General features: G+C 45.9%; 1 protein-coding gene across 1 annotated transcript in view; it reads right to left on the reverse strand.

Moving 5' to 3' along the window:
- Positions 1–1,503: 1,503 nt before the first annotated feature.
- nuak1b (NUAK family, SNF1-like kinase, 1b) overlaps positions 1,504–13,543 on the reverse strand; it is a 158,265-nt gene continuing 146,225 nt past the window's right edge. The window contains exons 5-7 of the mRNA XM_068058748.1: positions 10,957–11,076; positions 9,858–9,990; positions 1,504–5,382 (exon numbers count right to left, since the gene is read on the reverse strand). Of these exons, the coding sequence (XP_067914849.1) occupies positions 4,277–5,382; positions 9,858–9,990; positions 10,957–11,076 (1,359 nt within the window). The 3' untranslated portion in view covers positions 1,504–4,276. The remainder of the gene's footprint in view (positions 5,383–9,857; positions 9,991–10,956; positions 11,077–13,543) is intronic.

The following is a 13,543-nucleotide window of genomic DNA, read 5'->3' on the forward strand; positions in this document are numbered from 1 at the left end:
TTCCTCTCAAATCTCCTCTAAACCTTCTACCTCTTACCCAAAGTCAATGCCCCCTGGTTATGGACCCCTCAACCAAGGGGAATAGGGCCTACCTGTCCACTCGCTCTAGACACCTCATAGTTTTTTGCACTTCAATTCAGTCTCCCCTCAGTCTCCTCTATTCCAAATAAAACAACTCCAGCCTTTCCAATCTTTCCTCATAACTAAAGTTTTCCAGTCCAGGCAATAGCCTCGTAAATCTCCTCTGTACCCTCTCTAGTGCAATCACATCTTTCCTATAGTCAGGTGACCAGAACTACATGCAGTGCTCCAGCTGTGGCCTAACCAGTATTTTATACAGGTCCAGTATAACCTCCCAGCTCATATATTCTATGCCTCAACTAATAAAGGCAATAAATGTTCTTATTTTGTGAAATTGAATTCAATAAGCCTGGCTATCCATGGGTCGGCACTCAACTGAGTCACTAATGTCTTGGGACGGGAAGCTGCCATCCTTACCCAGTCTAGGCCTGTATGTGACTCAAGTCTGACCTCGATGGCGTCACAGCAACCGGGGAAGGGCAATAAACGCTGCCTTGTTCTGTCACCCACATCTTGAGAGTAAGTTTAAACAAGTGACCAGTTAATCTGTTTTTTGAGGTGTTGATTGAGGGCTAAGTGTTGGCTGTAATTGGTAAAATAGGCAAATAACCAGCACCCAGATACAGCAGTGCAGTGGCTGGGGTACTTTGCTTTCTCACTGGCACGTTGTAAGTATGAGTGTGTCAGGCTTTCTCTCTGTGTCAATGAATTACGAGGGTTAATCGAAGACATATGTCAGAGTTGTGATCTGTTCCAGCAAGTACATGACCAAATGACTGGAGGATTCAGCGTTTAAACATCAGGAGCTGAGGCAATGACTTCCTACAACAGCCAGCAGAGAAAGAACCAAACTCCTGCTCTTATTACAATAATATAAAGGCAAAATACTGCGGATGCTGGAAATCTGAAACAAAAACAAGAACAATTAAATCCAGCATTTCTTGTTTTTGTTCCTGCTCTTATTACCTTTGTCCAACTAGGCGAAGGTCGTGATTCAGAGTGTGTGAAAGACCAAAATCTGCGATCAGCACTCAGTAATTAAAGAAATCTAAATGGGTTTGTTTGTTCAGATTTAGATCGAAATAATGATAATCAATCTGCCTGGTGAAAATAAATGTTGAATCAGTTTTAAATCAAAGAACCAGATTTGGTACCTGCATTTGTTTTCAGCTCAGGGGAATTACAGTAAATTTATTACTCTTGATTCAGTAACACACAGATTACTGATGACAGGGAATGCTCACATGATGAATTGACATTATCTTTTTTATGAAGGAAACAGACATTGTCTTTCATTCATAGCTAGTTTAATGCATTGAAATGGACAGTAACAGTTCTGGTGTTAGTGGTTTTCCTTTCTTCAATGATAACTGTACAGACTGGCTATTTGCCCAGTGACACCCTGCATAGATACAGACAAAAAAAAGAGAGATCGGCCACTGTAAGCTCTGATTTAGGATTAAAACATTGGCACAATTTTATCATTTCACACAATATATTACATCTTTAAAATGGCTGTGAGGCCAATAAATAAAAAGCACACAAACAGATAACATCACAATCAACATTTAAAACATAAATAAAATACATACTACAGAAATGTTGTCCAGTCAAGTTCCAGCAAAGGAGGACCAAGGGATTGATTAAGAAGGGGAAAATACAGTACGAGAACAAGCTTGCAGGCAACATAAAAACTGACTGTAAAAGTTTCTATAGGTATGTGAAGAGAAAAAGATTAGTGAAGACAAATGTAGGTCCCTTACAGTCAGAAACAGGGGAATTTATTATAGGGAACAAAGAAATGGCTGACCAACTAAATGCATACTTTGGTTCTGTCTTCACAAAGGAGGACACAAATATCAGACCAGAAATTCTGGGGAACACAGGGTGTAGTGAGAGAGAGGAACGGAAAGAAATCAGTATTAGTAGAGAAATGGTGTTGGGGAAATTGATGGGATTGAAAGTCGATAAATCCCCAGGGCCTGATGGTCTGCATCCCAGAGTACTTAAGGAAGTGGCCTAGAAATAGTGGATGCATTGGTGGTCATCTTCCAAGATTCTATAGACTCTGGAACAGTTCCTACAGATTGGAGGGTAGCTAATGTAACCCCACTATTTAAAAAGGGAGGTAGAAAACAGGGAATTATAGACCAGTCAGCCTGACGTTGGTAGTGGGGAAAATTCTAGGGTCCATTATCAAATACTTCATAGCAGAGCACTTAGAGAACAGTGGTAGAATCGGGCAGAGTCAGCATGGATTTACGAAAGGGAAATCATGTTTGACAAATCTACTAGAATTCTTCGAGGATGTAACCAGTAGAGTTGATGAGGGGGAGCCAGTGGATGTGGTTTATTTGGACTTTCAGAAGGCTTTTGACAAAGTCCCACATAAGAGATTAGCGTGTAAAATTAAAGTGCATGGGATTGGGAGTAGTGTATTGCAATGGATAAAAAATTGGTGGGCAGACAGAAAACGAGTAGGGATAAATGGGTCTTTTTCGGAATGGCAGGCAGTGACTAGTGGGGTACCACAGGGATCGGTGCTAGGACCCCAGCTATTCACAATATATATTAACGATTTAGATGAGGGAACTAAATGTATTATCTCCAAATTTGCAGATGACACAAAATTGGGTGGGAGGGTAAGTTGTGAGGAGGATGCAGAGAGGCTTCAGGGTGATTTGGATAAGTTGAGTGAGTGGGCAAATGCATGGCAGATGCAGTATAATGTGGATAAATGTGAGGTTATCCACTTTGGTAGCAAAAACAGGAAGGCAGATTATTATCTGAACGACTATAAACTGAGAGAAGGGAATATGCAGCGAGACCTGGGTGTTCTCGTACACCAGTCGCTGAAGATAAGCATACAGATGCAACAGGCGGTAAAAAAGACAAATGGTATGTTGGCCTTCATAGCGAAACAATTCGAGTACAGAGCAGGGATGTCTTGCTGCAATTATACAGGGCCTTGGTGAGGCCACACCTGGAATATTGTGTGCAGTTTTAGTCTCCTTATCTGAGGAAGGATGTTCTTGCTATAGAGGGAGTGCAGCAAAGGTTTACCAGACTAATTCCTGAGATGGCGGGACTGACGTATGAGGAGAGATTGAGTCGGTAAGGATTATATTCGCTGGAGTTCAGAAGACTGAGGAGGGATCTCATAGAAACCTATAAAATTCTAACAGGACTTGACAGGGTTGATGCAGGAAGGATGTTCCCGATGGTGGGGGAGTCCAGAACCAGGGGTCATAGTCTAAGGATATGGGGTAAACCTTTCAGGACTGAGATGAGGAGAAATTTCTTCACCCAGAGAGTGGTGAGCCTGTGGAATTCGCTACCACAGAAAGCAGTTGAGGCCAAAACATTGTATGTTTTCAAGAAGGAGTTAGATATAGCTCTTGGGGCGAAAGGGATCAAATGATATGGGGGGAAAGCGGGAACAGGTTACTGAGTTGGATGATCAGCCATGATCATAATGAATGGCGGAGAAGGCTCGAAGGGCCGAATGGCCTACTCCTGCTCCTATTTTCTATGTTTCATAGGAATAACGAGATATCAATGAAATTCTACACGTGCTGATTCCTGCCTGATGCAATCATTGGTTTCAGTTTGTGAATATGCAGATGAAGTGCCTTGCTCATTCTCTCATTAACAACTATCAGGAGTTTCACCCTTTTCAAACCTTATTACAGCAACTAGATACAGGACCTGGCTAAATGGTGCTTCAATCAGTTTATTGGGGTTTCAGTTCCTTTTATTCTGAAATTGGAGCTCCTTTTAAGACAGGAAGAAAACTTGTTATAACAAGAGATTTACATTAACTATATACCAATAACCACCATACCAGGAGTAGGAAATGGTTTAAGGGGTACAATCCTCAGTTTAGCTCTTGTCCAAACCTCAATGAGTTCCCACTTCATTCCTCACATACCTTATAGCATCAATACCTTCAGAAAACGTCCCTATAATTGCCAAATGCTGCTTACATTGACAAATCCACTTGGTTTTCAGATCCTGTCATTGGCATTGATCTGTCAACACAAAAAGCTTTGTGCTTCTTCCCCTCCCCTTACTCCTCGCTCACAGAGTCTATTCTGTGCAGCATGATGTCCTCAAACTGAAACACCAACACTGAGAAACCAGCCTATTTAGTGGGTCTGATAGTTACCCCACGCACTCAGCTGTTACACATGTCTCAGTCCAACTTGCTGCTTATCTCTAGAGCTTTCTTGTAGAGCTGAGTGACATCATCCATGTCTGTGAGCAGAGAAGAGCTGCTGTCCCGTAGCTGTTGGTGGAAACGCTTCATGTCGTGAATCGGTGGGCGAATCCTCAGCTCCTCTAAGTCCTCGAGTTGCAGCAGGTTTTCTGCGGATACACAGCTGCGAATCAGCCTGTCCTCTGGTAAATCAAGCAGGTTGAATGATTCATTGGAGAGGAGGCTGCCCTCACTTCTTACAGTGGGTGGGCGGCCACAGATTTGAGTCTCCATCATCTGCTCTGCCACTTCTGTAACTCCTGGTGATGAGCTGGCTGATTGTCTGTTAACAACACAAGCTGAAAACCTGCCAGCATGCTTCAGAATTCCTTTCCTTCCATATGCAATCGTGCTAGGGCCCTTTAATCCTACACCATGTTTAGTGGAGGAGTTGGAATTGGTACCAGCAGCACAGCCCCGGTCCAGGAGCTCAGAGGATTCACTGTGTTCTGGCGAGGAATAGTAGCCGGACTCTCTGTGCTGTGTTTTTTTCAGGATTCCCTTCTTTGGCAACAAGATTGAGTGTTCAGTAGTTTGTGTGGGCAGAGGAGCTGCTTCAAGCCGCCCACTGGCTCCAGCAGAGAGCCCAGTCCTGCCCAGTTCATGCTCTGATAATCCTTCCACAGCCCCTGTACTGTGAGAGCGATAGTCATTGTTAGTCCTCCTCTTTAAAATTCCTTTGGGCCTTTTCAAAACGCACTTGGCTGCAGTGTTAGTGGATGCTCTTTCCTGAAGACTGTATGCAATGTCATTCCCTTTCTTGGATTTCTTTACAGCTGTCTGGACTGCTAGCGTTGCCTCCCATTTGTACTGCTTGACCGGGCATTTTATCTTTGACTCACCCTCTGACTGTGAACAACGCGAGTGATATTGCCAACCAATAAACCGAGCTAGGAGAGGAGAGTCTGATCCTTCAGCTGGATCACAGTCACACACACTCACCTGGTAACTCCAGTTCACCCACCAGTGATTAGCAATATCCTCAATAGTGGCTCGACGCTCTGGATTCACCATCAACATCCACCTGATCAGGCCGCGGGCATCTGCCGAGGACAAGGAGTAGACAGTTACATTTAAGATGATTGCTTTCTAGTGCCACTGATTACAGAACTGATCTTGACTTCTTGTTAATCACTATGTACATCCCACCCATGACATTCATCAGTATAAATGACCTTTGGCACTTTATCACTTTGATGTGTCAGAAACTCCTATCCTGTCTGTGAGGAAGAATAGCCATAGGAAGCTTTTAAAATATATAGCCACATTCTGCAATGGCTAAACACGCCTGGAGCACGGGAAACAATTGCCATCCTTGAGAAGAAATAAGAAGTAAGAAATGTAGTGGATGTTGAGTAAATCAGTTGAGTGACTGTAGGGAGGCAGCTACATGAATAACATTGTGTTATGGATGGAACAGAATGTGTTGACATAATGGCAGCATGTTAGGAGGATGCAATTAAACACGAAAATACAGAGACATTGAAGCTCCAGGGGAGTTTTAGCAGTATTGTAGAGGTCAGTATATGTAGGCAAGACAACACATTTTCAATCTCCTGGAATCCTTGGTATGCGAGTTCTAATGTTATAATCAGTACTCATATCTCATACACATAAAATTAAAGCAAAATACTGCAGATGTTGGAAATCTGAAATAAAAACAAAAAACGCTGGAAATACTCAGTCAGTGACCTTTCATCAGAACCCTGTCAGTTCTCTGGAGTTTAGAAGACTGAGAGGTGATCTCATCCTAACATACAAAATTCTTACAGGGCTCAACAGGCTAGGTGCAGGAAAGATGTTTCTCCTGGATGGGGAGTCGATAACCAGGGAACACAGTCTCAGAATAAAGGGCAGGCCATTTAGGACTGAGATGAAGAGGAATTTCTTCACTCAGATGGTGGTGATTCTTTGGAATTCTCTGCCCCAGAGGGCTGTGGAAGCTCAGTCATTGAGTATGTTCAAGACAGAAATTGATAGATTTCTACATATTAAAAACATCAAGGATACGGGGAGAGTGCAGGAAAATGGTGTTGAAGTAGATCAACCATGATCTCACTGAATGGCGGAGTGGGCTCGAAGGGCTGAATGGCCTACTCCTGCTACTATTTCTGATGTTCTTATTTAATACCACAACAACACTGGCATCCACCCAATAATGTGACAAACTGTCCAGCTATGTCCTGGCCACAAAAAGCAGGTCAAATCCAATCTGACCAATTGCCACCCATCAATTATCAGCAAAGCGATGAAAGGCATCATTAACAGTGCTATCAAGCAGCACTTACTCAGCAATGACCTGCTCACCGATGCTCAGTTTGGGTTCCATCAGGACAACTTACCTCGAGACCTTGGTAGGAATTTTGTCTTGTGGTGGTGGCCTTACCCACCGGCTGAAAAGTCGAGGGTGAGCTTGCCTCTGCTCATTCTTGCCAACCTGCAATTTTATGTACCTCAGGCCCTTAACTGGCCTCAGATGCAACTTCTTGCCCCTCTGAGGCAGAAAGTCCCACCTCCAAGTGGTGCTGGCCAATCAGAGGACCAGTAGCTCTTCAGGCCCAGCAGCGCCACTGGGAGTGGTGGCCATTGCTGGGACTGCACCCAGCAAGGAAAGGTCATCGCCCTTCAAAAAGGTAAGTGGAGTTCGGGCCTCGCCGGAGACAAGTGGCTGGGCTCCGGCAAGCAGGAATGGCTTGTGTTGCTGGGCAGGGGGCCCTCTTTGGGGCTCAGGGTTCCCGATCAGGAGGGACCCCATGCCCACAAGGAGGCCACCAGGTATTACTAGGCAACCTCCTCAGGTGCTGAAGTGCCCATCCGCTACTGGTAAAATACCAGTGGCGGCAGCAGGAGGCCCTTAAATGGTAATTAAGTGGAAGTAAGGGCCTCAATTGGCTTGGGGTGGGTCGGTCATTTGCCACCCTCCCCTGCTGCTGGTAAAATAGTAGCAGGGGCAGGTAGGCGACGGGCATGGCACCCCCCCACATCCCACTTGATTTTACGCACCCTCCGCCTCCCAGGGTGGGAGGGGGGGCCTAAAATTCCAACCCTCATTACACTCTTGATCCAAACATGGACAAAAGAACTGAATTCCAGAAGTAAGGTGAGAGTGACTGCCCTTGACATCAAGGCATCATTTGACCGAGTATGGCATCAAGGAGCCCTAGCAAAACTGGAGTCAATGGGAAACAGGAGCAAAGCTCTCTGCTGGTTGGAGTCAGATCTGGCACAAAGGAAGATGGTCATGGTTGTTGGAGGCTAAATATCTCAGCCAATGTTCCCTCTAAGCTGCACGGCCGCACAACAACCCATAAGTTCCCGTGCTGGCTGAGCACAAGTCAGCCCCTTTAAATTACCATGCCTCTGTGGTCGTGTAAAAAAATTTAAAGGGCCCACGCATTGAAATGAATAGGTTGCGCGCACAACAAAAAAAAGTCGATGGGATGTTGATCTAAAGCCCAGGCCAATGCGCCGGAGTTCCTCAGGTTAATGTCCTAGGCCCAACCATATTCAGTTGCTTCATCAATGACCTTCCCTCTATCCTAATGTCAGAAGTGGAGATATTTGATTGCACTGTGTTCAGATCCATTCGTAATTCCTCAGATACTGAAGCAGTCCATGTAGAAATGCAGCAAGACCTGGACAACATTCAGACTTGGGCTGATTAAGTGGCAAGTAACATTCACACTGCACAAGTCAGGCAATGGCCATCTCCAACAAGAGAGAATCTAACCATCTCTCTTTGACAATCAATGACATTACCATTGCTGAATCTCCAGAGAGGTGGAGTTATTCTATAGTATCTCCACACAAGGGCAACACGGATATACAACAAAATCCTTTAATACCCCATGTAAGGGCAACAGGGCTATACACTACAGCATCTTCAAATAAGGACAACAGCTTGTAATAATAAAGTGCTTATAACAAAGTAAAATGTCTCAAAGAACCTCGCAGGAGTGTTATCAAACAAAATATGAGACCCAGCCACATGAGGAGACATTAGGGCAGATGACCAAAAGCTTGATGAAGGAGGAAGGTTTTACACAATGTTTTAAAGGAGGAAAGAGAGGCAGAGATATCATATAATATCTACAGACAAAGATAACAGGGATATATGACAATATCCTATATTTCCCAGCACTCTCACTTGAAGAAGCAAAACTTTCTAGTTAATTGGCCCATAATGTTGAATATAATAATGGGACAGAACTGCTGACTCATGGCTGCCCCTCAGTGCATCAGGTCTGCTGGCTCGGAGAGATTGTGGGTGGAACTTCCCCTGTGATATCATGAGCTTCTTCCGCTGACATCAACAGGGGAATCCACCCCCATTGGGATGATCTTAGTGTTTTAATAATTTGGTGAAATTTCTACTCTTACTGACTACATAAATTGTTCAAAGTGCTACAGAGAATGCTTGTGGAGGGTTCATTTCAGATATTTGTCTTTTGAAGTACTGGGAAATGAGCTGCACACTCAAAAAGCGTGACACAAACGAACACTGACTTAGTGCTCACAACAACTCTTATACTTAGCTTCTCTCAGAGCCACAGAAGTTTCCAGAAAAGGATGCGGCCATTCATCCCATTGTGTCTGTGCCGACTTTTTAACTCATGCAATCCCAAATTAATCCCACTGCCCCCCTCTCTCCCCATAGCCCTGTATCAATCCCAAATTAATCCCACTGCCCCATTCTCACACAATAGCCCTGTATCTTCCTCTCTTTCAAACATTTATCCAATTTTCCTTTGAAAGATGCAATGCTTTCTGTTTCAGCCACTCCAAATGATAAAATATTCCGAGGTCCTTGGTGTGAAGAAATTTCTTTTAATCACTCATCACTCTCTTGGTGATAAGTTTAAATTGATTAGTCCTTATCATAAAATCCCCAACTAGAGGAAATTGGCTTTCCCTATTCACTTTCTCCGAAACCTTCATCATTTTAAAAACCACTCCTGAAACTCCTTTCAGATTTCCTCATAACTATAGTTTCCCATCTCTGGTACTTTGGGACATCCTGAGGTTGTGAAAGGAGCTATATAAATGCAAGTTCTTTTGCCCTATTTTAATAAATATATGTAATAGAAAAAGACAGCCTGTCCAAGAACAAAAGTGGATCCAGTACTGCCCCCTGGGAACACAATTTCTGAACCCCACCCCAAACCCCACCCCCACCCTGCTGAAACACCACTTCCAACTCTTCACCGGTCCAAGTGACACCTGTTTACCCCGACTCTCTGTTCCAACACTATCCATTGTGTGTGGTGATACACCTTACAGTCACCCTCTGAAAACTCATTAACAAAAATACTGCAGTCCCATTATCTGTCCAGTCACCTCCTCAGGAACACTAATAAATCTGTTAAACACTATTACATTGGCTGCTTTGGATTAAGCTTTACATTTTGAAATGTTCACTCATTTTAACGTAAATTATGGATTCTAAATGGTTGTTTGCAATTGACATTAAACTTATCAATATAATGTTAATAGCACCTTCTTACCAACTGTCCCGTACCTGACGGTGGAGTTGGTTCGCAGTAATCTCCATTGCTGATCTGCCTGACGAGGGTTCTGTGGTCGCAACCATCAAATGGCATAGCCCCGTAAACCAGAGTATAGAGAAGTACACCAAGGGCCCAGCAGTCTACCTGTGATAGTAACAGAGAGGAACACGCAATCACATACACTGTGCAGCAATATATAACAGATTGCGACAGCTCCCATAGATACACAAACTCACAGCCATTTCGAGATTGAAAATCCTGCAGTATATCCGTAATTGTGCACACAATAACCTGTGGAGTTCCCGGCTCCTGGCCTGGGTGATAATGGTGCTTTGAGATTGAGTTAATGTCGTCCTGTGAGTCCAGTCAGTACTAACACCAGACCTATCTGCCACCAACTCCATACTGTGGTTCTTCTGGCCTCTAACAGCTGCCCACCTGAGTCTGATGACCTGTGTTACATCCTTTAAGGAAAATTTTGCAATATAGAGCTTTGGAAGCATGGCTTATGCACATTTATTCATAACAATTTTTCCATAAATCCCCACAGTAAAGCTTTCTGAAATCAAATCTCGAGAACAATTCTGTAATGTGGCTGTGATTGTGATAACTCCGAACAATGTTTTTCCCTGTTGAAAGTTCCAGGATTTCTTTCCATTTGCCCTGGATGCACTGCAGTATAGAAGTTGAAATCTTGGTTCTTTACTGCCTCACTCTGCGACTTGCCTGCACAATCCACTCTTCATCAAATTGTTTGGATCGACTGAGTAAGTCACAATAAATCATTCATATATTCCGTGTTTCATTGACCAAGCAGGCCTGCTGACAATTATTAAAATGCAGTTATGAAGAATAGTCAAAAATTAATAATTAAACGACCCTTTAACTGACTGACCGATAATTAAAAACAACTACCTACCAATAAATTAAAAATCTCAAATACTTCACCAGTCAATAACTATTCCTGCCAGGATAGTCTAGCACCAGTAGGTAGAGTGTTGATTTATTCACCAGCTTCTGGCACTAACCAGGTAACTCGCTGGCTTATCCTCCAGCCTTTGCCACTAACCAGATAAAGCGCTGGTTAATTCTCCACCCTGTGACACTGACCTCTGGGCCACGATATGGACGGCCATTGATGATTTCTGGTGAAGCATAAAGTGGGCTCCCGCAGAATGTTTGCAAAAATTTGTCCTTCTGGTACAGGTTTGAGAGTCCAAAGTCTGCAATCTGTAAAAGAAATAAATTATTTGAATAAATACAAAGAATACTTTAACTCTATGCTGTGAGACCATGCAGACCATGAAGAACCCTCTCCTGCTACCAGTGCATATCACAGGCTACACCTGTGGTATTGTGACAGGTCCTGGAAGGGATATTGCATCAGGTCCTGGAAGGGGTATTGTGACACGCCTTGGAGGCGGTATTGTGACAGGCGCTGGAGGGGGTATTGCATCAGGACCCGAAAGGGGTATTGTGACAGGCCCTGGAGGGGTATTGAGACAGGCCCTGGAGGGGTATTGAGACAGGTCCTGGAAGGGGTATTGTGACAGGCCCAGGAAGGGGTATTGTGAGGCCCTGGAGGAGGTATTGCATCAGGCCCTGGAGGGGGTATTGAGACAGGCCCTGGAGGGGTATTGAGACAGGCCCTGGAGGGGATATTGAGACAGGCCCTGGAGGGGATATTGAGACAGGCCCTGGAAGGGGTATTGAGACTGGCCCAGGAGGGGGTATTGAGACAGGCACTGGAGGAGGTATTGAGACAGGCACTGGAGGAGGTATTGAGACAGGCCCTGGAGGAGGTATTGAGACAGGCCCTGGAGGAGGTATTGAGACAGGCCCTGGAAGGGTTATTGTGACAGGCACTGGAGGGGGTATTGTGACAGACGCTGGAAGGGGTATTGAGACAGGCGCTGGAAGGGGTATTGTGACAGGCCCTGGAAGGGGTATTGTGACAGGCATTGGAAGGGGTATTGCATCAGGCCCTGGAGGGGGTATTGAGACAGGCATTGGAAGGGGTATTGTGACAGGTCCTGGAAGGGATATTGCATCAGGTCCTGGAAGGGGTATTGTGACACGCCTTGGAGGCGGTATTGTGACAGGCGCTGGAGGGGGTATTGCATCAGGACCCGGAAGGGGTATTGTGACAGGCCCTGGAGGGGTATTGAGACAGGCCCTGGAGGGGTATTGAGACAGGTCCTGGAAGGGGTATTGTGACAGGCCCAGGAAGGGGTATTGTGAGGCCCTGGAGGAGGTATTGCATCAGGCCCTGGAGGGGGTATTGAGACAGGCCCTGGAGGGGTATTGAGACAGGCCCTGGAGGGGATATTGAGACAGGCCCTGGAGGGGATATTGAGACAGGCCCTGGAAGGGGTATTGAGACTGGCCCAGGAGGGGGTATTGAGACAGGCACTGGAGGAGGTATTGAGACAGGCACTGGAGGAGGTATTGAGACAGGCCCTGGAGGAGGTATTGAGACAGGCCCTGGAAGGGTTATTGTGACAGGCACTGGAGGGGGTATTGTGACAGACGCTGGAAGGGGTATTGAGACAGGCGCTGGAAGGGGTATTGTGACAGGCCCTGGAAGGGGTATTGTGACAGGCATTGGAAGGGGTATTGCATCAGGCCCTGGAGGGGGTATTGAGACAGGCATTGGAAGGGGTATTGTGACAGGCATTGGAAGGGATATTGTGACAGGCACTGGAAGGGGTATTGCATCAGGCCCTGGAGGGGTATTGAGACAGGTCCTGGAAGGGGTATTGTGACAGGCCCAGGAAGGGGTATTGTGAGGCCCTGGAGGAGGTATTGCATCAGGCCCTGGAGGGGGTATTGAGACAGGCCCTGGAGGGGTATTGAGACAGGCCCTGGAGGGGATATTGAGACAGGCCCTGGAGGGGATATTGTGACAGGTCCTGGAGTGGTATTGTGACAGGCTCTGAAAGGGGTATTGTGACAGGCATTGGAAGGGGTATTGTGACAGGCATTAGAAGGGATATTGCATCAGGCCCTGGAGGGGTTATTGTGACAGGCATTGGAAGGGGTATTGTGACAGGCCCTGGAAGGGGTATTGTGACAGGCATTGGAAGGGGTATTGTGACAGGCCCTGCAGGGGTATTGTGACAGGCACTGGAAGGGGTATTGCGGCAGGCACTGGAGGGGGTATTGTGACAGGCACTGGAAGGGGTATTGTGACAGGCATTGGAAGGGGTATTGTGACAGGCATTGGAAGGGGTATCGTGACAGGCCCTGGAGTGGTATTGTGACAGGCCCTGGAGGGGTTTTGTGACAGGCCCTGGAATGGGTATTGCATCAGGCCCTGGAGGGGGTATTGTGACAGGCACTGGAGGGGGTATTGAGACAGGCCCTGGAGGGATATTGTGGCAGGCCCTGGAGGGGGTACTGTGACATGCCCTGGAGGGGGTATTGTGACAGGCCCTACAGGAGTATTGTGACAGGCCCTGGAGGGGTATTGTGACAGGCCCTGGAGGGGGTATTGTGACAGGCCCTGGAGGGGGTATTGTGACAGACATTGGAAGGGGTATTGTGACAGGCCCTGCAGGGGTATTGTGACAGGCCCTGGAAGGGTATTGTGACAGGCACTGGAGGGGGTATTGTGACAAGCCCTGCAGGGGTATTGTGACAGGCCCTGCAGGGGTATTGTGACAGGCACTGGAGGGGGTAATGAGACAGGCCCTGG

The sequence above is a fragment of the Heterodontus francisci genome, chromosome 27, assembly GCF_036365525.1.
Source record: "Heterodontus francisci isolate sHetFra1 chromosome 27, sHetFra1.hap1, whole genome shotgun sequence".
Taxonomy (NCBI): domain Eukaryota; kingdom Metazoa; phylum Chordata; class Chondrichthyes; order Heterodontiformes; family Heterodontidae; genus Heterodontus; species Heterodontus francisci.